Source organism: Geotrypetes seraphini, chromosome 1 (assembly GCF_902459505.1).
Source record: "Geotrypetes seraphini chromosome 1, aGeoSer1.1, whole genome shotgun sequence".
NCBI lineage: Eukaryota > Metazoa > Chordata > Amphibia > Gymnophiona > Dermophiidae > Geotrypetes > Geotrypetes seraphini.
The window spans coordinates 458,107,386-458,134,669 of NC_047084.1; the positions used below are offsets into that span (position 1 = coordinate 458,107,386).

General features: G+C 44.1%; 1 protein-coding gene across 1 annotated transcript; it reads right to left on the reverse strand.

Annotated features, from left to right (window-relative positions):
* Nucleotides 1-1,836: 1,836 nt before the first annotated feature.
* On the reverse strand, nt 1,837-27,273 carry TMEM187 (transmembrane protein 187). Its single transcript, XM_033922436.1, has 2 exons — nt 26,873-27,273; nt 1,837-2,813 (listed from the first exon to the last, which is right to left on the reverse strand). The coding sequence occupies exon 2, from the start codon at nt 2,799-2,801 to the stop codon at nt 2,010-2,012; it is 792 nt and encodes a 263-aa protein (XP_033778327.1). The 5' UTR covers nt 2,802-2,813; nt 26,873-27,273; the 3' UTR covers nt 1,837-2,009.
* Between the last annotated feature and the right edge of the window lie 11 nt (nt 27,274-27,284).

Here is a 27,284-nt window from a genome sequence, read left to right on the forward strand (position 1 = left end):
TCTGTCCTCCCCTTCCATTTCCCTTCCCTTCCCTCCCCCAGAGGTCTGGCATCTTTCATTTTTTTCGTCTCCATCCACAGATCCACCTTTTCTCAACTACTCTTTCATCCAGCATCTCTCCCTCCTTCCCCACCACCCCTCCCTTTCTTTTCCCAACTACCCTCCTATCCAGTATCTCTATCCCCCCCTGCACACCATCACTTGTGTCCAACTTCTCTACCTTTCTGTTCCTTCCCTCCCTAAATCCCATTGTTCACCATCTCTCTCCCTCTCCTCTGATTTTAGACCCATTATTTCTCCCCCACCCCAAGTCTGGCATATGCACGTCTCTTTGAACCCCCTCCCTCCATGTAATTCTACACCAGGGCCCCCCTGAAGGCCTGCCCCCCACCCCTGAAGGCCTGCCTGTCCCCCCCTGAAGGCCTGTGCCACCATCCCTGAAGGTCTGCCCCCCTTGTAGGCCTGCACCCCTCTGTCCAGGCTATCCCACCATGCCCTGCCCGCATGTACCCATTTTCTTATTTACTTCTTTTCCCCTTCTTGCTTCTCTACTTCTCCTCTTCACTGTTCTCTTTCTTTCCCTTTTTCTGCTCACTCCATCCCTCTCTCCAAATACTCTTTATCCTCTTTCCAACCCTATATTTCTCTCCGTGTCTCCTTTTTCATTCCAATCCTTCATTCAATACTTTTTCACTCCTTGCCTCCTTCCCCTCAGCTCTCCTCTCAGGCTGCCTACACTTGATCTCTCTTTTTTTTTTTTTTTTAAATTCGTGCAGCAGTCTGATGGCAGCAGAAGAAATGCTGTGCTGCTGTGGGTCCAGTCATGGCCTCCCTTCCTCCCCCCAAGCAAACCTGCCACCGATTCGGCCTCCTGCCACTCACCCGCTGCTAGCTGAATCCATATAGCATACATCCCCCTGCTACTGCCACAATTCCAAAAGGGCCAGGCATGTGCAGCAATTGCACCTGCCGGTCCATAAGCCTTCCCCTGACATCAATTCTGATGGAGAGAAGGCTTATGGGCCGGTGACGTGCAATCACTGCACGCGCCTGGCCCTTTTGGAACAGCAGCAGCGAGAATTAAATTGAGCCGGCCGGCGGGTCACAAGCAAGCAGCAACACAGAAACACCACTGCCGCATGCACTCATCGTAGAAGCACATCAGGCCCACCCTTTAATCCGGCCCTAGATGTGCGGGAGGCTAGGGGAGAAGCCGGAAACCAGCACTTCCCGACTGACCTTCCCCCCTTGCCCTCTAAAGCAGCGGCTGGCCAGCAAGAGGCAACACTGCTGCTCCTGCTTTAGGGGCAAGGGGGGAGCAGGGTCAGTAAGTGAATCGGGATGCCGATTTTTTTTTTTGTTTGTTTTGAATCGATTCAAATCGATTCACCTGAAGTGAATTGGTGAATCGATTCGAATCGTGAATCGGGCAGCACTAGTCACAACACTCCTGCAGTTAGAGATAGAAGAACCATCGTCTCAATTGTGATGATGTGATATATGTATACTATGGGCCTGTTTTACAAAGCCGCGTTAGCACCTGCCGCGTGGCAACAGCCTTGAAGCCCTTTAAATCTCTATGGGCTTCAGGGTCGTTATTGCGCAGCTTTGAAAAACAGACCCTATATGCACTTGTATTTCAAGACATTGCTTGTTTATCAAGTTAAAATGTAATAAAATGTTTTGCTTGTCTTGCAAAACACTTGCAAACCAAGGTTTTACTATAGTTTATTTATTAGCAACAATTAGGAATTAACTTGAAATTATGTGCACCCAAAAGAGTGATTTAATTAACTGTTATCTAAGCCACTACTAACAAAAACTCACTGAATTTAGAATACAACTTTTATTCATATATTAGCAATAATTTTGAAAGAATATTTAATCTGTTTTTATGAGTCACTGATTGCATGTAATCTTAATTACTTTTGTGATTTTAAAGAGTCCATTAAACCCAATCTGTATAAAACTGGCCAAAATAATCCTTTGTAGAGGTGACTTGGCACATTTTATGTCTGAACTTGGAGAACTCTGCACTGTTCCACATGTTCAAAAAAGCGGAAGGCATAGTGGAACTGCATGATATCGCATACTTTTGACCAGAAGTGGCCTGTGAGCCCCCGAAACAGGAGCCATTGGGTCAGCCAGTGGTCAAGTAGTTTCAAGGTAATGAAGCCAAAGCAGTTCAGCAAGGTGATCCAGAGGTATCTCCAGGAGTTGGAGTCTCCATACTGCCGCTGGACCCGCAGGGCACTTAGAAAAGCACTTAGCACATGGCAGCCTAGGGCTACTTCAAAGCCACGGCTATGCAACAGGCAGAGGAAGTAACTGGCTACTGACAGCCCCTCAATCAGCAAGATGTTCAATGGCTTCCACCCATCTATGATTGACTTACACCACACAGGCACCCAGGCAAAGATAGGCAAGGTGAACCACTGGTCCAGAACTGCAGTTCTGTGGCTCTGAGTCCATAGCCTAGCCCACTGGACAGGACCATATATGATGGCCATCAGTGCAAAGACATCCTTCATATACATCCTGCGGAAATCTTTTGGCCTTTGTGTCTTGTGCCATCTTTGTAACCAAAAGATACCCAGAAGTACATACCCAATATTAATGGAGCAATTGAAGGGCATAGCCACAAATGCTGGTAGCCAGGCCACAACTTCTTCAGCATAATTTCCATAGCCCACTTCAGTAGCCACACCATCGAAAACTCCAGTGCTGACAAGAAGAATGCAGAGACAGCAGCTTCCTGCCACATGCAGCAGGGCCTGCTCATCAGCCCAAAGCAGTTTCATGTCCCTCAGGCTCTGTAGTGATAAGGAACTAGATTATAATACCATAAGGAAGGCACGGAACACATTAAAAATATTTAAAAAGCACTTAAGCGTGAGCTGCACAAAAAAACTGTCAACTTCCTGGTTAGGGCAGTAGTGGGAGAGGCTTTGAAACCACACAGACTTCTCTGTTGATAGATTGCTAGATTACCATAGGGCAGACTTCCCCTTTGCATTACTAAAGTACAACCCTGCAGAACAGACTTAACCCCAGCCTGTCCAAACTGCAGCAATGAGGCACCGGAAGTACTTAAAAGCATGCATGGGCAAAAATGAGGAAACCTGTTTTAAGATTAACTAAAAAATAAAACAAAATGTCCTTGTCCAGCTATTTGACCCAGAAAAAGAACATGATGGCAGATAATGAATCTCTGGTGAGAAATCTGTATGAGCACTACAGTACAATTATATGTAAATCTGTCTAATGTATATTTATAAATAGTAGTAGTAGTATTAGAGATATCCTGAAAACTAACTAGTTTGTGGCCATCAAAGACAGGAAATTCCCCCCATTTTGGTTATACAAGTGGAAGGTCCCACTTGTTCACAAACAAGGATTGCCTGGGACTTTTTTGGGATTTTTACTGCTGGATGTATCCATTACTCTCTCCGGGTTCAATACAATCAAATGTAGTAGGCTTTGCACACAGTTTTGTGTGTGTCCTATGTAGGAACACATTTTATGCATGAGCTAACTGTGCATAGAGGGAAGCAGCTGGAGGTGGCTGTGTTCACATCAGGCTCCTATAACTCAAATTAAATACTACGCTTTTTGTTTACTTACAACTTTTAAAGGCTTTTGTTCAATCTATGTCAGGGCACAAATCCTCAGTATTATTTAAAACTTCTTTCATTTATTTTGTCTGGAGAAAGGAAAAATTGAACTTCTCTTCATATTACAATCAGTTTTCCTTATGTCCTGTGATTTGTGCTAGATCTATATTTACATCTCACCTTCCTCCTGGACAACTGAAAGAAAAACCTACAGCAGCCTGCCTCAACTGGACCATCGAGATATCAGAACCAGAAACTACAAAGAGCATAACTGCTATCTGTGAATTGAGATTTATTTTAACTATATACTGTATTTTTTGTACTATAAGATGCACCTGATCATAAGATGCACTCAGGTTTAGAGGAGGAAAACAAGAAAAAAAAAAATTCTGAGCCAAATGGTGTACTAATATATTTAATAAAATATACCAGGCTCTGTACCCAATCCCACACTCCTTGCCAGGCTCTGCACCCTGTCCCCCCCCCCTCTGGTGGTATAGTGGTAGGCCTGGACAGGAGGGATCCATCCCAGCTAACAATTTTTTTACACCCCCCCCCCGTACCTTTTTAAATCCCCCTTAAATCCTGGTGGTGCAGCGATGTATCAGCAGGAGTGACCTTTCAGCGCTCCTGCCCCTCCCTCGCTGGATGGCTGCCTCATTATCTTGGGGCCAGCGGCACACAAGGCAGGAGCAAGCTTTTTGTACTCCAGCCTGGCCCCGCGCTGCTCCCGGAATGGCTGCTGTCAGTTCTCGCAGAACCTTGTATTGATAATGGTGCTGTGCCACCTGAAATCTGAGGAATTTCCTGGAGAACGGATTTATTGGAATGTGAGTATAAGCCTCTTGGAGATCTAGAGAGCAGAGCCAATCTTTGTGATCTAACAGGGGATATAAAGTTTTCAGGGACAACATCCAAAACTTTTCCTTCACTAGAAATCTGTTGAGGCCATTGAGGTCTAAGATTGGATGCAGACCTCCCGTCTTCTTTGGGATGAGAAAATACCGGAAGTAAAATCCACGGTTTCTCTGCACAGGTAGAACCTCTATAGCAGTGTTTTTCAACCGCTGTTCCGCGGCACACTAGTGTGCCGCGAGATGTTGCCTGGTGTGCCGCCGGGCCCGGAGCTGACAGGGGGCCCGAGGCAGGGGCGCCAGTAGCTCGCCAAGGCAAAGTGAGTCGATCACCCAGGACTCACTTTGTCTTGGCGATCTAATCTATCGAGCCGATAAGTCTTCTTCTCCCCGACGTTAATTCTGCAGTCGGAGAGGAAGTTCGGGCCAGCCAATCGCTGCCTGGCTGGGCGGAACTTCCTCTCCGATTGCAGAATTGACGTCAGGGAGAGCATGCGTCGGAGTCGGCTTTGGGGCCTGTTATCCATTGGTGGGTCCTGTTCCCCGATGGCAGCGGCAGTGGCTTGGGGAACGGCAGGGAGAAAGAAAGAAAGGGGGCAGGCAGGGAAACAGAAGGAAAGAAGAGAAACAGAAAAAAAGAAAGAAAGAAAGAAAGGTCAGGGAGAGAGGAAGAAAAAGTTGGGGGAGGGAATGAGGTGTGGAGGAAAGAAAGCATACTGGCTGATAGAAGGGAAGAAAGATTGGATGCACAGTCAGAAGAAGAAAGTGCAACCAGAAATCACCAGACAAGGTAGGAAAAATGATTTTATTTTAAATTTAGCAAAGTGGAGGCAGTATTACCACAGTTTTCAAAGGAATTTGCCCAAATAACTTAATAGTTAACTGGGTAAATTCCCAGAGATGAAAACTTCCCTTCACTTACTATGCACAGTTCTGAATTTATATCTGCTGTCTATATTTTACAATATGGTCACCTTTTACTAAACCGCAATAGTGGTTTTTAGCGCAGGGAGCCTATGAGCGTCAAGAGCAGCGCTGGACATTCAGCGCAGCTCCCTGCGCTAAAAACTGCTATTGTGGTTTAATAAAAAGGATGGAGGGTATATTTGTCTATTTTTGTATGCTATAAAAACCAAATACAGAGAGAGACTGAGAGCTGTTGACGAAGAGCTACGTGTGTGTCTTTCTTCGATTCCAGCCAGAATATCAGCTTTGTGTTCAGCCAAACAGGCCCAGGTTTCGCACTGAATAAAGTATTTTATAATTTTTATAATTTTTATTTTGTAATAAAGTAATTATAAAATACTTTCTTTGTGTTTATTTGATTCCTATTCAAGAGAATTACTTTATATATAGTCAATATAGGCAGAGAGTTAAATTTTTTAACATTTTCTAATGGTGGTGTGCCTCGTGATTTTTTTCATGAAACAAGTGTGCCTTTGCCCAAAAAAGGTTGAAAAACACTGCTCTATAGCACTGAGAAGCAGGAAGGGATTCTATCTCCCAAAGAAAGGTCAACCACTGAGGTTGAAAAAAGACTCTCTTGGCGGATGATCTGGAGGCATATTGATGAAGTGAAGAGAGTATCCCTCTTGAATGATTTTTAGCACCCAGCGGTCTGTGGTTATCAGTTCCCAATGGGGATAATACAGCTGGAGCCGACCTCCGATTGGTTGAGGAAGAGGCTGAGAAATAGGAACAGTGGCTATGTTCTCTAGAAGCCCGTAAAAAAGACTTGAGCAGGCTTTTGCGGAGCTGCTGATTGAGATTTCTGAGGGCGCTGTTGTTTTTGCTTTTTCTGCTGCGGTCTAGGAAGAGCAGCTGGTTTTGAAGAAAAACACCTTTGATATGAAGAAGGTGGCTTAAAAGATTTAGAAGTTGAAGACTTAGGCTTGGATTTAACCAAAGCATCTCAATGTTTCTCATGATCAGTAAGCTTTTGTGTGGCATTTTCAATAGTCACCAAATAGCTCATCTTCCACAAGGAATGTTCGCTAATCCGTCCTGAAGATTGATGTCCATATCTGAGACTCGTAGCCATGCAAGACATCTCATTGCTACTGACATAGCTGATGCTCTGAAAGATAATTCAAACGCATCATAAGCAGATCTTGCCATATATCTTCTAGCTAGGGCAAGGGTGCAAGAGATATGATGAAATTCCTGCAAATGTTGTGGAGAATGTATCTATCAAAAGAAGGCAATTTCTTAACAAAGTGCTTTATATAGCAGGAAATATAGAAATTATAATTTAGAACTCTTATTTGCTAGCATGGAATTTTGGTACAGGTGATGTCCAAATTTGTCAGGGTTAGGAGTTTAAACATATTGCTCACTTGGAAAAGCACATCAAGCTCTTCACAGAATGAAAGCACCAGTAACTTTGGCCTTTCTGTTGGTACTATTGGTGACACATTTTGCCTTGGAGAAGGTGACCTCAAAGACGATGCACACCTTGATGTAGGAGAGGCAAGGTACAAGAGAGGTCATCGCTTGGTTGGCATCAAGGGACTCAATGCAAGGGTGACCTGCGTCACCAGTTGGGAAGCTGGCGGCTTCTTAGCTGGCTTACCAGACGGAGAGATATCTTCCGACACCGGTGTTGATGTTGATGCCTTTGACATCGAAGGTTGTGACATCTTCTCTGTGTCCATGTGGTGCCAAACAAGTTTTCTTATTGAAGTTTCCGGCTCTTGATGGAATGTTTCTGCAGGGTAGAACACAAAGCACAAGATTCTACATGGTGCTCCAGGCCAAGGCACTGCAAGCACCAATTGTGAGGGTCAGTAATGGAAATTTGCCTTTGGCACCTGCAGCACTTTTTAAAACCCATTAATGGCCAGGACATTGACGGAAAGAGCGCCTCAGCCAAATCAAACTAAATGGCTGAGGAAAAGAAAAGCCCTCATCGGGCGAAGCCTGCGAGGCAAAAAGAGAGAAAAAAAAATTCCTAGCTTATTATTTTTTTTAAAAAATAAGTAAACTTCAAAATTAAAAGAAAAGAATAACATGTGAGCAGGAAGGCAAAATACACAAAATATGAACAGCGTTCAAAAACACGACTTCTTAGTTCCAAGGAAAACTAAGAACTGAGGTACCACGAGCCTGCATTGGGTGGAAGGCACTCACGCATGCGCACTGCGGGCAGTTCACAAACTTTCTTAAGTTCTTAAAGTAGAAATGCACTTTTAAAGCTGTCCATATGGGGGCTCCGTGGATGACGTCACTCACATGTAAGAATATGCATCAGAATAAAAAAGGCGTCATGTATGCAGGTAAATTAGGGAAATCCCTTTTTTCCAAATTCACTGAGCTTTGGAATAACCTCCCTGCCCTGCTGCGGAACCTAGGCTCATTCCAATTATTCCGAAAGCATCAGAAAACCTGGCTTTTCTCCAAAACGTAAAGCTATCTATTTAAAATGTAAAGCTAGCTATCCTCTTCATAACCTCTAATTTCGTATTATGTCCTTTCCTCATTTATTGAATTACCTGTAAACCATACCGAGCTCTATCTTTATGGAGATGATGTGGTATACAAACTTAAGGTTTAGTTTAGTTTAACTTTGTCTTAAATCCCTGGAGGGTGTTTTCCCCTATAACAGCCTCCGGAAGAGCGTTCCAGTTTTCCACCACTCTCTAGGTGAAGAACTTCTTCCTTAAGTTTGTATGGAATCTATTCCCTTTTAACTTTAGAGAGTGCCCTCTCGTTCTCCCTACCTTGGAGAGAGTGAACAACTTGTCTTTATCTACTAAGTCTATTTCCTTCATTATCTTGAATGTTTCTATCATGTTCCCTCTCAGTCTCCTCTTTTCAAGGGAGAAGAGGCCAGTTTCTCTACTCTCTCACTGTACGGCAACTCCTCCAGCCCCTTTACCATTTTAGTTGCTCTTCTCTGGACCCTTTCGAGTAGTACCGTGTCCTTCTTCATGTATGGCAACCAGTGCTGGACATAGTATTCCAGGTGAGGGCGTACCATGGCCCAGTACAGTGGCATGATAACCTTCTCCGATCTATTCGTGATCCCCTTCTTAATCATTCCTAGCATTTTGTTTGCCCTTTTCACTGCTGCGCATTGCGCGGACGGCTTCATTGACTTGTCGACCAGTACTCCCAAGTCTCTTTCCTTGGGGGTCTCTCCAAGTACCGCCCAGACATCCTGTATTCGTGTATAAGATTTTTGTTACCGACATGCATCACCCTATACTTAGCCACGTTGAACCTCATCTGCCATGTCGTGGCCCATTTCTAGAGCGTGTTTATTTCACGTTGCAGATGTTTGCAATCCTCCTGTGTCTTCACTACTCTGAATAACTTTGTATCGTCCGCAAATTTAATCACCTCGCTCATCGTACCATTTCCAGATCGTTTATAAATATGTTGAAGAGCATGGGTCCAAGCACCGAACCCTGCGGCACTCCACTGGTGACACTTTTCCAGTCCGAGTATTGTCGATTTACTCCCACTCTCTGTTTCCTATCCGCCAGCCAATTTTTAATCCACGTATTTCACCCTTGATTCTATGGCTCGCAATTTTTTGAAGTAGTCATTCATGCGGAACCTTGTCAAAAGCCTTCTGAAAATCCAGATACACAGTGTCGACCGGGTCACCCTTGTCTATTTACTCCCTTGCCTGTTTACTCCCTCAAAGAAGTGCAGCAAGTTCGTCAAGCAAGATCTTCCTCTGCTGAAGCCATGCTGGCTGGTCCTCATCAGATCGTGTCCGTCAAGGTGCTCAATGATGCAGTCCTTTATCAGTGCCTCTACCATCTTTCCTGGTACCGAGGTCAGACTCACCAGTCTGTAGTTTCCCAGATCACCCCTCGCACCTTTTTTGAAGATCGTTGTAAAATTCGGAACCCTTCCCGATTTGATCGACAGATTGGCTATCAGTTGAAGCAGTTCAGCTATAGTTCCTTTCAGTTCCTTGATTACCCTCGGATGGATGCCATCCGGTCCCGGGGATTTATCATTTTTAAGCCTATCAATCTGCCGGCATACCTCTTCTAGACTGACCGTCAACCCTGTCAGTTTCCCATCTTCATTTCCCACGTATAGCCTGTCGGCTTCCGGTATGTTGCATATATCCTCTTCAGTAAAACAGACGCAAAAAATGTGTTCAGTTTGTTGGTGATGGCCTCCAGAACATCAGCACCTGGCTTAGGAAAGCCTAGTAGAGCTGCACAGAGGTGGCTTAAGTAGTCTGGAGTGTGTGCTAGTAAACCATAAAGCCACTCTACCACTGCATTCATGGTGAAAAATATGAGTCCACCAAAACCCTACTTTACTGCCATAGAGTTGGCAACTGCAGCCATAAGGGCTATTGGGGTTGTAGACAGGTGGGTATAGTAGGCTTGGGGGGGCTCACCATGACCTGCAAGGGAGTTGTGAAATATAGAGCTGGTACCTTTTTTGTGAAGTTCACAGCAGTGCCCTGTAAGGTGCCACACTACTCTATTGCCATGGCTGGGTGGACAGTCCATCACTTTGCTGGCCTCTCATACATCCAAAAGGTCTTGTTCTAGGCATTTGGAACTTGGACGATGTTTTGGATGAGAATGTAGTATAAAGACAGATGTACTAGTGGTCTTGATGATCAAATGGCTGGATATGGAAGTAGGTGATTTTCGAAAAAAAATTTTGGACGTATTTTTCGAGAACAGACTTTGGACGCTGCCGATTTTGGGCAACTAACGCCCTAGGCCCAAAATGGACTTAGACATTTGTTTTGATTTTGCCCCTACACACTTCACAATCCCCCAGGACCCAGTAGTAAGACTTCCTCTGTCTCCCCCTACATCTCCCCCCGTCAATAAATGTTAACAGGATATAATGAAACATCTTGAGCTCTCCCACGAAGAAAACATTCACAGAGACATCAGGTACCATACGTTGTAAATTGGTCTTTGCCAGAGCCTCTAATGTAAATATAAAATATAAATACTCCAGCTATGAGGACCCAGCTATGAGTCTATGTCAGCTGAAGAATTCCTCTGAAGGTTGCCAAAAAATTTTTACCAAGCTTGGCAGGCAGAAACGTCACTAAGCCACAGATGCTGGCACCTGAGTGGCTCAAGGATGCTGCCAGACTGCTATGCTTAGGAGTTCTGGCCACCTTTGGAGCAGGTCCTCAGCTGGCAGTGCTTGGGGATCCCCACCAACTATAGCAAATACTTCAACATTGGAGCAATAAAACCAGAAATGCATTTCCTTTTCTGTTGAATACAATACAAAGACATATCAAAGGCATCAAAAGTTACTCTAGCCATGTACTTTTTAGTAGTAAACAAATTATTAGATAGTTGAAATTGTTTTTAAGTTATCTGGAGGTAGAAATTCCTTAGATTCAGACAATTGTTTTAATAAAGATTTGAAGTAAATGGACATGTAAAACTGGTAGTTCATTATTCTGTTAAGGAGTTTGGATGATTGGAAAATGAATTTACCAAAAGAGTCCAACTTTCTTGCTTCTCTTGTAAACTGCAACAGGGGTAATCCACAGGTAAATAGCAGGGTACATGAACTTTCACTGGGCCTATTTAAAGGCTAGTTTTTTACAACATTGGGAAGCAGAACTTAACATAGACGGTGAATGCGAATATAAGTTGGCTGCAGAAATGTAAGAAGTGCTGTAGTGTTAAATATCTCAAAATTTTGGTGAAAAAACTTCTACTCGATCAAAGACTACTGAAAGAAACCTTTGTTAATTAGACAGATGACACTGGAAGAAGTCTTTAAACAGACTGCCACTGTTCCTGCACCATTATGCAGTGGCCTTTTCAGATGATTGTTACACATTACTGCAGTGATTCTTAACCTTTTTTGAGTCACAAACCCCTTTAAGAATCTGATGAAACCCCCTTCCCCAGAAATATTCACATAAATACAACTTTGCATGGAATGAATATAATGTATTTTATTTATTGAGATTTGATTGTTTTATACATATGACATACAAAAAGTATTATTAAATTTTAAAGTAAACAATCTAAAAACAAACACCCCTTTTTATGCAAAAAGTAATGGCCACTCATAATTATGAAATACAATCCTCTTGTGCAAATTAAAACAGATCTACTATTACTACATCTACTCTCTTGTTATCTGTGAGAAAAATACGGCACCAGGCTATATAGTGAATGTTAATTTTTAGCTGACCCTCACGGACCTCCTGAAACCCATCCATAGACCCCCCTGGACCCCAGGTTAAGAACCATTGCACTAGTGGAACTCTTTTGAAAAAAAAAAAAAAAAAGTAAAGCTGATGCTTGAGCATATGAAACTGAAGGGTTTGCAAAGTGTGGTAAATCTGCATGTTATTTGTCTCTGCTCTTTTTCATAAAGGCATTTTTTACTGTTTGCTTTTTGTTTTGCAGATGCATGCTTTCTTGCCTCTGTGGTTTCCTTCAGATGCAGGTTTATGTATAACCAAGGAGATCTTTAGCACCAGTAACACCCAGTGCAACCACAAGGAACAGGGTACTCAGTAGTCAGATTGAGGTTAAAAAAGTGTCTGTTCAGTTGTGCACCTCTAAAATCAACCCTGTGCAGCCATTTATATGTATAAAGATAGATATAGGTTCAAAAGAATAAACTACAACGTCAGTTATTTTTTTTTCCTTTTTTAATTTACATAAATCAATAGTATTAATTTTTAAGATACTGTACAAAACAAGAAATAAAGCAAATAAGAAATGAAATCCCACAAGGAAAGAACAAGCCATATTAGCATACATCAAGAGAAACAATAGCACAGGTACAAGATCTTTTATCCAAATTCCTTGGAACTGGGCATTTATAGTTTTTTGGAATTTTTTTAGCTTTCAGAATGGTAATGTTAAGTCAGAAAAAGACAGACTATAAGACTATTAAATTGCCACTAAACTTTTTTTATTTCAATATAAGACAAATATTAAACACTGAAAGCACTTCAAACACAAACTTGTACCAAACTATGTTTGTAGATTTTGCTCCAGTACCATAAATTAAGTTTTAACATACATCATCTTCAGTCACATTTGGAGGATCATTTTCAATAGGTCATCTAAGTCTGACTTTGGACGTTTTTGCAAGGACATCCATAAGTCGGGTCAGTAAAATGGCCCTTTCAAAACCAAAAAGATGTCAATTTTTTTTTTTAATGACTCGTCTAGACAATCTGACCCTTAGGATGTCTATTTTTTTGGCCATTTTTGAAAATCAAAACATCCAAAACAAACCCATTTGGACATGGGAGGGGCCAGCATTTTAATAAACTGGTCACACAGACATGCCAACAGAGCGGTGAGGCCAGGGCCAGATTAAAGGGTAGGCCCAGTAGGCATGTGCCTAGGGTCCAAAATGGTTAGGCACCATTACCGCTGGCTTTTTTACCGGTACCGTTGGTGCGGATCTGCGCTCCAGCGATACAGAGGCCGATGTCAAGGCACTCACCGCAATAGGAGCCGATCGTTTCTTGAGTCTCCTCGAGGTTTGCAGGACTTGGCTCACTGCTGAAGTGACCTGGGAGCCCGAAGTGGTGGGAGAAAGCTTCTTAGCCAATTTATTCACTGCATGTGACACCAAAGATGAATCCATCAACGTCGGATGTTGCGATGTCGACTTCGGTGCAGACCCCGACGTGGGCGCTGGTGTTGAATCACCTTCCATAGCAGAACCGAAGAGGAGTTTTAAGAGTCCTCTTCTGGAGTGAGGAACAACGAGTGCAAGATTCAGCCCTATGCTCCGACCCCAAACACTGTGGATCTATGATGGAAATAGGGCGAGCACACCGTCCGCACTTCTTAAAACCCGTTTGAGGACGAGACATGGAGGGAAAAATGACCTTGGCAAAATCTAAAGTCAAGGCGCAAGGAGGGAAACTGGCCCTGCCAGGCTGAACTCGCAAAAGCAAAAAAGTAAAATTTTTTTTTTTTTTTTAACAATAAAAAAGAAAGAAAAAAAGAAAGCAAATACTGACTAAAAAGTAAAAAAATAAGCCGTGCGAGTGGGAAGGAAGCGAAAAAATATCAACGGCCATTGATGAACGACTTCTTAGCTCCGTGGAAACTAAGAAACTGAGGGACCACGCGCCCTACATCGGGCAGGAAGGCACTCGTGCATGCGCGGTTCGGGCTATTGCAAACTTTCTAAAGACTTAAAGTGGCGATGCACTTTTAAAGTGGTCCGTACCAGGGTTCCGTCGGTGACGTTACCCCATTCGTGATGCTGCCTGCTTGTCCTGGGATAAAAATTATTATTATTTTTTTTTGCTTTAGGATAAAGTAATATTGTAGCTGTTTTGATAAATGTTTAGAAATAGACATGGTGATCCTTTTTCTGGATTAATTTTAATACATTTTTGACTAACTTTCAGAGACCAAATTCTCCTTCCTCAGTTCAGGAAAGGATACTGTAACAGCAGTATACTTTACTGACCTAAGGAAAGAGGATTTGACCTCTGAAAGCTTATTAAAAAAATGTATTAGTCCAATAAAATGGTATTATCTTATTTTCCATTTTTTTGTTTTATTTTTATTTGTTAATTTGTAAAGTGATTTGTTATTTCACTCTCTGGAAACTCAGATCCATTAAAGCTTATTTCGATACAGCGGCATTCAGAACCCTAGTCCAATCCCTCGTATTGAGTCTACTTGACTACTGCAACATCGCCTATTTAGCAATTTCCCAAAAGAACATGCAGCGTTTACAATTGATGCAAAATGCAGCGGTCAAACTGATCTTTGGGCTGAGGAAGTTTGACCACATGACACCCTACTACTGGCAGCTGCATTGACTGCAAATGGAGGCGCGCGTAAAGTTTAAATTTGCCTGCTTCTGCTTCAAAGCACTACACGGACTTACCCCTAAATATATAACTGACCTTTTCGTCTTCTCAGCCAACAGACACAAGAGAAGCTCACATTCCAACTTTGTTTCCCCCCCAGTGAGAGGTTATAAACTGAAAAAACACCATGAACATCTTCTCTCGCACCAAGCAGCATCATGGGGTAAAGACCTAGAACAATTGCTTTCGCTCACTACTTATGAGGAATTTAGGAAACGTCTTAAAACACACCTGTTCCTAAAGTATCTAGACAACTGATCCTCTCTTCTCTCTCCCCTTTATAGCGATTAACTTGTTCTATTGATCACTCTCTCCTCAAAAATGGATTTCCTGTCCTATTAACCCTCTTTCATCCTCCCCTCTTAAAGTCAATCAATTTGTACCTTTGCTTAATCTTTGTAAACCGCATAGAACTTCACGGTATTGCGGTATATAAGCTGTTATTATTATTATTATTTCTCATTTTTTCAAATTTACATCTGCTATCTTTATATTTTGTTCAGTACTGGGGATATGCACCACTGTTTCTTCACCCCCTAAACTGTACCGTTCCTTCGGTTTGTAACACAAGCCAGCATGCTGAATGCTCTGCACTGCTTCAATGAAGAATTCCTATGATCATCAGAACAGAGCAGCCACCAGCCAGCGCTAAAAACCTCTTCCATGCTTTTGTAAAAAAAGAGGAGGAGTTTAGTTTGTGATTACTTATTCCACACTGGGTGAGGATGGTTCTGTGTCCTGTGTTTATGAAAGACATGTTTTTTTCTGTTAGCATTGACTAACCTTGTTTGGTGAAATGCATCAGGCATGGTTCCTGGGAGCACCTTGAATAAACCTGATTGGAATCTCCTTATTGTCTGCCGATCTTTTGTTCCACGTTGGATTCTTTGGTGGATAGCTTGCCTTGTTGTTTTGTTACAAATTAACATACATGGAGTGGAACACACCAGAGGAGATACAGATTTGGTTGTTGAGAGGAGTTGCAAACTTGGTTATTAATATAGACTTATGTTTCGGATAGTATTACTGCTTTACAATGCATTTGAACACTTTTATATATGTATGGAAAGGTTCAGAGTTAAAGTCCTAAGCAAGTAGGTGGGAAGGGAAGGAAGAAGGGATTTGTTCAGAGATGTTTGAGGTTTGCATACAAATGGAAATAAAGAAGTAAATAAGAAAACAGGTAAATAAATGGGGCAGGGCAGGGCTAGGGGGCCCAGTGTACTTGTTTGCCTAGGGGCCCTTGAAGAATTAATCCTGCCCTGAGTAAGGCACCTTAGGGGGAATTGCTATGAATGTCACAAAAAGTGTGCCAGGAACACATTTCACCATAATCCCCTTATAGTGTATAGTGAGCCCTCCAGAACTTCCCCAAAAGCACAGTTACTTACCGTAACAGTTGTTATCCAGGACAGCATGCAACTATTCTAAACTAAACTAAACCTTAGGTTTGTATACCGCGCCATCTCCGCAAGCGTAGAGCTTGGCACGGTTTAGAGTTAGGATAGAAAGGAACTCCAATGAAGGGTTAAAGGATAGGAACTAAGAGGGTATAGAGGGGCCAGGGTACCAGAGAGGGGGAGGTGTTACATTTTTGAAAAGAGCCAAGTTTTCAGGTGTTTGCGGAAAAGTTGGAGGGAGCTTGAATTTCTGAGCGGGGATGTAAGTTTGTTCCAGAGTTCTGTGGTTCTAAAGGGGAGGGATGTTCCTAGTTTTCCTGCACAGGATATACCTTTTGTAGAAGGGAATGATAGTTTTAATTTTTGGGAGCATCTGGTGGAATTAGGGTTTGAGGAATTCCAAAAGAGTGGAATAACGGGAGGAAGGATGCCGTGTAGGATCTTGAAGGCTAAGCAGGCACATTTAAAGAGGACCCTGGAGGGTACTGGAAGCCAGTGAAGCTTGGACAGGAGTGGCGAGACATGGTCGAATTTGCTTTTTGCGAAAATAAGCTTAGCCGCGGCATTCTGAATCTGCTGAAGTCTATGGAGGTTTTTCTTAGTTAGGCTTAAGTAGATGGAGTTGCAATAATCAAATCTGGAGAGGATGGTGGATTGTGTAAGGATGACAAAGTGATTTTGATGAAAGCAGGATCTCACTTTCCTCAGCAAATAAAGGCTAAAAAAGCTTTTTTTTTTTTTACCAAGGAGTTGAGGTGGTCACTGAAGGAAAGAGAAGAATCTATGATGATGCCCAGGACTTTGCTTGAAAACTCGAGCTGAAGAGTGGGGCCGGAAGGCAATGGGATGGAGGTGGGTAAATGGTCTAATATTGGGCCGAGCCAAAGTAATTTTGTTTTGGACTCATTCAATTTCATTTGTACAGAGTGGGCCCAGGATTGGAGGTTCATTATACATGCGGATATGTTCTCAGTGAGGTTAGTGAGGTTCGAGTTGGTCTTGAGGAGGATAAGGATGTCGTCGGCATAGGTGTAGAGAGTTTCTAGGGGGGATAGATGAAGGAATTTCAGAGAGGACATGTAGATGTTGAAAAGAATAGGAGAGAGGGGTGAGCCTTGCGGGACTCCACATATCGGCTTCCAAGGGGAGGATGAGGTACCGTTTATGTTAACGGTATAAGAGCGGGAGCGTAGGAATTTCGAGAACCAATCTAGGACTGTGGAGCTTATGCCTATTTCAGAGAGTTGGAAGATTAGAATATCATGATGGATGACGTCGAAAGCTGCGGAGAGGTCGAATTGTAGAAGAACAGCGAATTTGTTGCGAGAATGGAGTTGTTGAGCCTTAGAGATTAGTGAGGCCAATAGGGATTCGGTGCTGAAGTTGGGTCTGAAGCCGAATTGGTGGGGTAGGAGAATAGAGAATCTTTCTAAATAGGATGAGAGTTGGGTGGATATGATAGATTCTAACATCTTGGTTAGGAGAGGGATATTTGCTATTGGACGGTAATTGGATGGTATGGAGGGATCAAGGTCGGTCTTTTTCAGTAGAGGGGTCAGAGCAATGTGTCCCATTTCAGGGGAGAAAAGGCCCGTTATTAGGGCAGAGTTTATAAGTTTGGTAAGGGAAGCGATGGCCTGTGCAGGGATTTTCTCAAATAGGTAGGAGGGGAAAGGATCCAAGGTACAATTGCAAGTTTTTAGTTTGAGGCAGAGTTTGAAGACTTGCGATTCGGAAACAAGCTCAAAGACAGTCTAGGATCTGTCGGCTGGAATGGGGTTGGAGACAGGTAGGGTAGGGTTGAAGTCAGTGGAAACCAGGGAGTTGTAGGAGACTGTAGGCGGGAAGGAGCATCTTATTTTGCTAGAGCGTCGGCTGACGGAGACGAGGGGAGCAAGGTGGGGTCCTTTTTTGTAGTTAAGGAGCGCCAAATGTTAAACAACGCACTGTTCTGGTTGTTGGATCTGGAAATCTTATCACCAAAGAAGTTCTTCCTGGCTTTTTTTAGTGTTGAATTGTAAAGCTTAATATTGACCCTCCAGGTCTGTCTATCTGAAGGGGATTTAGATTTTTTCCATTTGCGCTCCAAAGCGTGACATTTCTGTTTCAGTTCTCTGTGAAGTGGGAGGTACCAGGGGGCCTTTCGGGGGTAGGAGATGGTTTTAGTGGATAGCGGAGCAAGGGAGTGGTAGGTGGATTCGGAGAGGGAGATCCAGTTGCGCCAATTGGATTCTGAATCTGTAGGCTTAGGATTGGAAGAGAGTTGATTGAGGAATTTGGTCCAAAATAGATCGCTCGTAGTTTTTTTGCGGAAGGTTATGGAGTGGGAGGGACGGGATGGGGGCTCAAGGTGTGACATGTAGCCCCTAAGAAGTGGTCAGACCAAGGGACTTGTTCCCAACGGGTGTCGTCGGTTGAAGTTTTGAAAGCGGTAAGATCAAGGAAACTGGTGAAGTCTAGTGTGTGCCCCTTTTCATGGGTTGGAGAAGAGGCAGGTGGGGGAAAACCTAGAGAGGTAAGGAAGTTGTTAAATTCAATCGTGTCCTTGCTGATGGTATCGTCTAGGTGGAGATTAATATCCTCACATATGGGTGACGTCATCCACGGAGCCTGGATGCGGACAGCCTCGCAAGCATACTTGCTTGTAGAAAACTTCAGAAGTTTTGAGTCAGCCACACCACGCATGCGCGAGTGCCTTCCCACCCAGCACAAGGTAGATCTCCTCAGTTCAGATAGCTTGCAAAGAAGCCAACCAAGGGAGGTGGGTGGGTTATGAGAATAGATGCCTGCTGTCCCTGATAACAATTGTTATGCTAAGTAACGGTGCTTTATCCCAAGACAAGCAGGTAGCCTATTCTCACATATGGGTGACCTCCAAGCAAACCAGAATGGAATGGTGGGAGCATTGGCAACTTAGGAGAATAAATTTTGCAATACTCTCTGGCCAAAATGGCCATCCTGTCTGGAGAAAACATCCACACAATAATGAGAGGTGAAAGTATGAACCGAGGACCAGGTGGCAGCTTTACAAATTTCCTCAATAGGAGTGGATCTGAGAAAAGCTACTGAAGCCGCCATTGCTCTGACTTTGTGGGCTGTGACTCGACTCTGTAGATGCAGTCCAGCCTGGGCATAGCAGAAAGAGATACAAGCAGCCATCAAGTTGGAGATGGTACACTTAGAGATTGGATGTCCCAACTTGTTTGGATCAAAGGAGACAAAAAATTGAGGAGTAGTTGTATGTGGTTTGGTGCGTTTCAAGTAGAAGGCCATAGCACGCTTACAGTCCAGAATATGAGGAGCTGATTCTTTAGGGTGAGAATCAGGCTTTGGAAAAAAACACTGGAAGTACAATGGATTGGTTGAGATGAAATTCTGAAACCACTTTAGGTAAGAATTTAGGGTGAGTATGAAGGACCACCTTGTCATGATGGAACACAGTGAAAGATGGATCAGCAACTAAAGCTTGCAACTCACTGACTCTTCGAGCAGATGTGAGGACAATGAGAAACACTGCTTTCCAAGTGAGATATTTCAGATGAGCTGTAGACATTGGTTCAAATGGAGGCTTCATTAACTGAGCAAGAACAACATTGAGATCCCAAACCACTGGGGATTCGACCCTGCGGGAGACTGCCTCCTGTAATCCGGCCTGGGCAATCAGCAGAGTCGAGGCAGAACCATATTTGATCAGTAACTGAACAAATTGCTGCTCCAACATGGTCTGGAGAGAAGCCTGCAAATGTGGATCCGCGTCTGAAACCGGACCACTTGCTGAGGCTAAAGGCTCCAAGGTGGCAGTGGAGATGTGCTTCGACTTGGAGGTCTTGGAGAGTTAGAGGACCACTGCCGGAACCTTCTGCTTAGGTATCTGACCCGAGGGAAACTCAGGTGAAGATAAAGCAGGTGTACTCAAGGCCAAAGACGATCCAAACGAGGATGGTCTAATGAGACTCGAGGTCGGAGTCGTGGAATCAGGAGGACCCTCGGTGGAAGGTGGGACCGAGGCAGCACTTGAGGTCAAGGGTGTCACTGAATAGTCTATCCTGAAGAGTTTTTCCACTAAAACCCATCGACGTTTAAGGGCTCGAGGTTGAAGAGTAGCACAGCGCTTGCATGACTTAGGACTATGGTCAGGCCCAAGGCACTATCGGTGTGGGTCCCTAAGAGAAATTGCACGCTGGCATTGGCTACACTTCTTGAAGCTCGTGACTGGCCGGGACATAGGAGGGAAGACAGCCACTGCAAAGTTGAAGCTCGCAGGCTGCAGCCATGTGACCTGCTCCGCCAGTTAGTTGACAAAGAAAAATAAAATAGTAGTCTTTTTTTTTTTTTTTTAAATAGAAAATAAAGAAAGTAACACAGCGATTTGCAACTAAAAAGAACACAAACCGCAGTGAGAGAAGGCACGAAGCGAACGAAGTTCAGCACAGAGTGTCAAAGTACAGACTTCTCGGCTCTGCGGAAAAATGAGAACTGAGGAGACTTGCTCTGTGCTGGGCGGGAAGGCACTCGCGCATGTGCGGTGCGGCTGACTCAAAACTTCTGAAGTTTTCTACAAACAAGTATGCTTGCGAGGCTGTATGCTTGCGAGGCTCTTGTGCACAAGCTCAGTGAGTACAGAGTTGATCGCTGGAGGTCCGAACAAGAGGATTTCTTTTCTCACAATGTTCCTTCTCTAAGAGGATATTTAGCTACATTTGCATTGACTTAGGAACCTAAAAGTGTTACACTTGTTGAGAAGTTCTTGTTAAAATGTCTCTCCCAGTTGTCAGCTTGCGCTTGCAGTTTCTGAGACCAGAGAGTAATAGTTATCTCCTGTGGGTTTAGCAGAGGGCTGCTGATGGCAAGTTCCGACAATCCCCAATGGGTTTCATTGTTTTACATTCCACAATGGAAGATTAGATTTTCACCTCAATAATCTTCTTTCTGGTAGATGTATCTAGGAGTCCTGACTATAGGTAATATCCCCCAAATTGCAAGATGTGTTGTAGCATGATATGCAGAATAACAGAAACTGTAGTGAGACAAGAGACACAGGGTTTGGAGCAGAAGTGTTTCACGACCTCCAGTTTCCATGAACAATACCTAGCAATCAGAGGTTGGGGTGTAAAAAAAGAAATGCCATCTACCTGAAACTTCCAGACAAAGGGCTAGCTTCATTAAAGCCCCCTTACCTGTCCGATCCGGTTCTGATCCATGGCCAAGTCTTGCAGAGCAACTGATCCACTTAAAGGCTCCCCATGCAAATTACAAAATTGGACACATGCCTACAAGCGATCCCATGGATCGCTGAAGAACGATCGTGCCGCATGCACAGACCATCATTGTTAGCAGTACATGCAATCCATGCATGCGTTGCTCTCCTGCACAAGTGAGGTCAAAACAAAGGGGGAGGGGTGACAAAGTAATGGCAGGCGAAGGCAGACATGATCAAGGGCTGAACTGGGCCCGATCTTGTCTCTCCTTCTTCACTGGGACTCGCTGCAGCCTCTTTTAAAAAAGCCGGTTCATGTGCACTAGGAGGGGAGTGGAGGAAAGCTGTCCAGGGCTGCTATGGAACAGAACATGAAACCCGCCCTGACTCTCCTGCTCTCTGCCGTCCTCCTTGCAGTGCGAGCCCGTGGTTTACCCATGGGTTTAAAGAGGGACCTGCACTGTGGTGTGTTCTAGAACAGAACAGAACACGCCATAGTGCAGCCCCACTTTAAACCCGCAGGATAAAACCACGGAGTCAGGGCGGCAAGGGCAGGAGAGTCGGGGCAGAGAGCAGGGCTCGACGGATGAGGCTATCTTTGCTTTTGAAAGGGTGACAGTGTCTTTAACCTGTGAGCTCCACTCTGCGTGCGTGTGGCATCCTCCAGTGTTAGGAGAAAAGTCTGGGTACAAGTCAACAACACTGAGCCCTTGGTTATAAAACAAATAATCCAAAAAAGCAGCAGATAGGCCACAAGGATTATTTTATGAATGATACCTCCTGTTGCTTTTCCGACCTTAAGATAGCCAGCACAAGGGGTAGAGAGCGGGAGAGTTAGGGCAGAGCAGGGTGGTTTTTTGGGGGAAGTTGGCTGGGATTTCAGGGTGGCATGGAGCAGGAGAGTCGGCAAGGATGTGAGCGATTGGTCCTCAGCAGTCACTTGTTTTGTGATTGGCCAGCCCAATCGGTGTTCCTTCTTTTTTTTAAGTGAATCGCTGCCTTCCTGCTTTGCATGCCGTTTCCCCTCATTTGCATAGATGGATTGGATCAGGCGTGGATCGGATCGGGAGGCAGGTTAGTGAATTGGGTCAGGCTTGCAAACCGGTTGGGACGCGATCAGTCAGCTTAGTGAATCTGGCCCAAAGACCACTCGGACTGAGACCTCAACACCCATGGATCTACTCAACAAGGGAGGAGGAAAAACACAGCTGGCACCCAGCCCGACTGGACCGCCACAGGGGCCAAACAGCCTACACTCAAGTCAGATTGTGAGCCAGCTTCCAGGGGAATGGACCCCGAGCTCCACAAGAGATACTGCAGGCTGGCCAGACACGTACCCTGAGGGTTTTCCTGCTAGCTGCAGATTTCTTAATCAGAGTCTGCATCCTCTCTCAGACAGAGCTATCCCAGGGCCACTGAAAACCTACTGAGTAGAGAATGACACGGGGACAAATTTTTCCCCATCCCCGTGGAAACTCATTTTCCCATCCCTGCCAGCTCTGTCCTCATTTGCACAAGCTTCAAACACTTTAAAATCATAAGTGTTCAAGAATTGTGTGGTTAAGGCAGAGCTTACAGGAATGACAAACCTTGCAGGGACAGGACAGGGAAATTGAGTTCCTGCGGGGACAGGAAAAAATTTGTCCCCATTTCATTCTCTACTACTGAGCACCACAAAACCTCCGGATTCTGATAAAAACCTGCAAAAAAAGAAACAAATAATGAGAGTGGATCAGACTAGAGAATGACATGGGGACCTGTGGTAAATCCACAACAGGGGGAAGAACCAGAAAGTTTACCACGGGTGCAAAGCTTTTTATCAACTTGCAGGAGTGGTAAAAAGCCTTGCTCCCGTGGTAAAAAAAAAGATGCTTGCCATGGGTCAGCCCCTATTCACCTTCCCTCCTGCCTTTTGCACTTTAGTATCTTTCAGAAGCTTAAGTGATGGAAGAAAAAGCTTTGCAGGCCTGCTCTAGAGCTTTCCTTTGGCCGAGTCCCTCCTTCTGATGTAACTTCTGGTTTCACAAAAACTGGAAGTTACATCAGGAGGGACTCGGCCGAAGGAAGGCCCCAGAGCATGCCTGTGAAACTTTTTTGTCTGTTGCTGAAGCTCCTGAAAGGTACTGAAGAGCGTGGGGCAGAAGAGGAGAAAGGCACAGAGAGGCCAACCTGCGGGTAGGGTGTCGTAGCTTTTTTATTTTTGCTTTTATTTATTTTTAGCTATGGTGGGTTTGCTGGGCTGCTGGACCCATGAAGGGGGGGGGGCTGCTGGACCCGTAGGAGGGGTGTGGGTGGTTGTCTCCAGAGCTGGAGCTGAAGGGAGAGAGAGGTGCTGGTCTGGGGACTGGACGGAAAGGAGTGCTTGAAAACTTGGCTATTCTCAAAAATGTAATACTTCCTCCTCTATGGTATTTCATCTTTATACTAAGTCCCTCTAAACCTTCTTTATACTAAGTTCCTGTAATCCTTACTTTGGAGTTCCTTCTTTATTCCAGTTCCTGTAAACTGTGCCGAGCTCTACAATTGCGGAGATGATGCGGTATACAAACTTAAGGTTTAGTTTAGTTTGCTGGACCCATATGGGGAGTGGCTAGTGCTGGAGGAAAGGGAGAGATGCCAGACCCGTACCTGGGAGCTAGAGGGAAGAGATAGAGATTTTGGACCTACGGGAGGGGGACTGGAGGGGAATTAGAGAGGTATTGGACCCACGGGAGGGGCTGGAGAGAAGTTAGAAAGGTGCTGGACCAGCAGGGAAGAGAGAGAGAAGGGAAAAACAGATGTTGAACCAAGGAGATAAAGGAAGGAGTAAAATATTGAACATAGCGGACAGAGGGAGGAAAGAGGGCAAGAGACATATTGGTGTAAGGGAATAAAAGGGGAGAAGCTGGACACAGGGAGATATATGAAGAGGGGAGATGGTGAGCATGGATGGAAGCACAGGGACAGGAACACAAAAGGAAATACTGCATGTGGGTGGTATATGGACACAGAGGGGCAATACCGGACTAGAGGTTTGCATGGGAAAGGGGATCGTGGGAATCCCCCCCCTAACCCACGGGGACCCCCCTCTGGCCTACAGGACTCCCACGGGGACCCCCTTCTAGCCCATGGGACTGGAAGGCTTTGGAAGCAGGGTTCGTCCATATAATATAATGGACACGTCAGCCTTAATAAAAGAGGGGGTTTATAAGTTAATTACCTGAACAGAAAACAAAAAAAGGGTTCCACCAAAGAGATTCCACAAGGAAAACAGCAGCACAAACAGAAAAGAAATTGTGGAATTGATGATCCTGTCAGAAGTAATTGCTGCTTTTTACGGGGACGAGCGGGGATGGAGGTAATCCCTTGTGGGAACAGAGAGAATCCTGGCAGGGACAGGTGGGGACAGAGAGGATCCTGGCGGGGATGGGCGGTGATTTCTGTCCCCGTGCAACTCTCTATACTGGACATGGGAGAGTATATGGACATGGAGTGAAAATTGCTAGATATGGGGGAGAATAGGAATGCAGGAGATGCTGGACTTAGGGAGGCATAGAACAGTGATGATGAAAGCAAACAGATGGGCACAGGGGAAATACTAGAAAGGGAAGTATAGGAGACAGAGAAGGGAGATGCAACCATGGGAAAAAATACATACACAGAGATGGAAGGTGGATGGCGAGCATGGAGAATAAAATGTCAAATGGTCAGGAGACCCTGGAGCAAGTTAAGAGAAGATAGAAGAAAACAGAAACTAGTGCTTGTGACCAACATGATTTGAAGAATAAAATGATGAGACAACAAACGATAGAAATAATAATTTTATTTTCTATTTTAGGATTAGAATATATCAGATTTGAAATGTGTATCCTGCCAGAGCTGGTGCTAGACATAACTGGGCACCACAAAGCCTACTACCAGACTGTGCCTTCTTCAGCTTCCAGCAGGCTCAGGGCTCTCTCTGGCCAGAGGGCAGTTGCCCTACTTCCTACTATATGTGATCTTTGCTTTGCACAATATAGAAAATGGATTTTTCTATTTCTTTGGTGTTTACTACATGCAAGGTGTGACTTCTTGGGATTTTGGTTTAATTTACTCTATTATCATTTTTGGGAGGCTTGTGCGGATGGGATCAGACAGTATTCACAGGAACAGATTTGGTCCCTGTGTCAGTCTCTAGAGCAGACCACCATCTTCTCAACTTGCTTGCAAAAGGAAAAACTGAAGGGAGCACTATAGCAACTGGAGAAGATGGAGTTGAAGGGGGGGGGAGGGGGTTATCTGCAATTGGGGATGAGTGATGTGTAAGTAAAGGAGACATGGAGGCCAACTGAATTGGCCACCGTGAGAACGGGCTACTTGGCTTGATGGACCATTGGTCTGACCCAGTAAGGCTATTCTTATAATTTACGTCAGGGAAAGATTTACCTGCAATTGGGGCTGAGCGAAAGGTGTCTCAAGAGGGGGGGGGGGGCGCTTACCTGCAATTGGGGTTGAATAATGTGTAAGTAAAGGGGTCACTGGGAAAATTTGCATGCAGTTGGGGTTGAGAGATGTACAGGTAAAAGGGATGACGGCGTGTGTATGGGGGTCTAAAGACAGAGATGGGGGAAGATATCGCTTGCCCTAGATCGGTAGCATAGATTGTTGCTACTATTTGGATTTTTGCCAAGTACTTGTAACCTTGATTGGCTAGATGGACCATTGGTCTGACCCAGTAAGGCTATTCTATTCTTATGTATCCTTCTGCAATACAACTAGACACATTGCACCAGAACAAATCCTCAGGTTTTCAGTTTCTGTCAAAAACTAGGCAACGAGTTTCAGTTTTGGACAACAGTGTTTAGACAATTTTGCTAACAATTTCTGTTTTGGTCAGCCTCTACCTAGCTGACTTAGAGACAAAGAAAAAGTTAAATTCCAAGCTGCACCAAGTCAGTCATGCACAAGGACCTGGACTACATACCTACACACACCTATGTATCAGGGCTGGAAAGAATTCCATAACCCATACACAAATGAATACTGTATGTGCAAACATAATATATTAAATATAGGAATTGTATTTAAGTCGGCAGTCTATAACACAGATTTGTTTTGCTTTTTTATTTTTTTTTTGGGGGGGGGGGAGAATAAACAACTTTTAAAATAATAATAATAAAAAATACTGAAAATTAATCTTCTTCCACGTCCTTTTTCTTTTTATAGCTGGGAGTATAAAGGACCTTCAAGATGTCCGTTTTTCAATAGTATAGCGTCAATGGTGAGAACCATAGCAACCGTTGCTACGTGCAGAAAAAGAAAATGGACGCCTCCGTTCTGCGTAGTTGTCCATTAAATCATATTTTATCTTCTTCCGCCAAGATGTGGCCCTAAAAGCTGCCGCTCTTAAATGTTAAAAATAGTTAAATATTTTTGTTCGGAAGTTGAAAATATGAACTTACATTTTTTTTAAAAGAGCCTTTTAATATTCGTTAGACTATAACAATAATTAATAATACTTAAACCATTGATCATTTGCTCTACTCTGTCGTTTGGCTTATTTTTCCCCGACATCCGGGTCTTTCCTCGCTATTAATTTTTTTTAAAATTCAAAGATGAAAAAGGAAGAACAAAATGTCGGCTTCCGCTAGGATGGCCTAGGGCCTTACTTAATTTTACCCACCATTTAAGACCATGCTGCACGCAATATAGAAGACTATCTGCAGAATTACGGAAATGCAATATACGCAAGCGCACAGCCACGAACCCGCCCACAGCGGGAATTAAAAAAACAAACAAACAAAAAAACTATATACTGTACTGTACTGTAAATAAAAACCGCCACATCCGGGCAACTCCCGACCTGCCATCTTTAATAAGCCTTCCGTTAGGAAGAAGGGCTAGGAGGGAATGGAGAGTTTTAAAATGGCGGCTCCCGAATGAAGCGCGGAAATTGAAAGCAAAACAGAGATATTAAAAAAAACAACAACCCAATTCATATGTCATATTCTTTAACTTACCTAATTCAAATAGAAACCTGAAACACTTCTCTATAGGAGAATTTTTGTATAACACCATACGAGCTATCATAAGGCACGGGGCAACGGTGACGTTTAGAATTTTTCCTCCTCCCCCTCTCTTCCTCCATTTTCTGCGTTCCGCTGCTAAAGCCGCCATCTTTTACCTCCGTCAGCTGGGGGTGGACAAGATGGCGGCTCCCAGGCAGGCGTGAAAAAAAACAAAAAAACGCTCCTCGTAGTTTTCAGTCTCCTTACAGCTGTAGTGGGGGTCTTGTATTTACTACCTTCAACTTGCTTTAAGGCAGAATACCAGCCCCTGGTCAAACTGCACATCTCCTGGGTTTTTTTTACCGATTTCCTTTTTCTTTTCTCGTGTTTGTTTTGAAGTGATCGCAAGATGGCGGCTCCCAGG

What these genes read in the sequence shown, in the direction of transcription:
- TMEM187 (XM_033922436.1), bottom strand. Translation starts at nt 2,801, where the DNA reads ATGAAACTGCTTTGGGCTGATGAGCAGGCCCTGCTGCATGTGGCAGGA.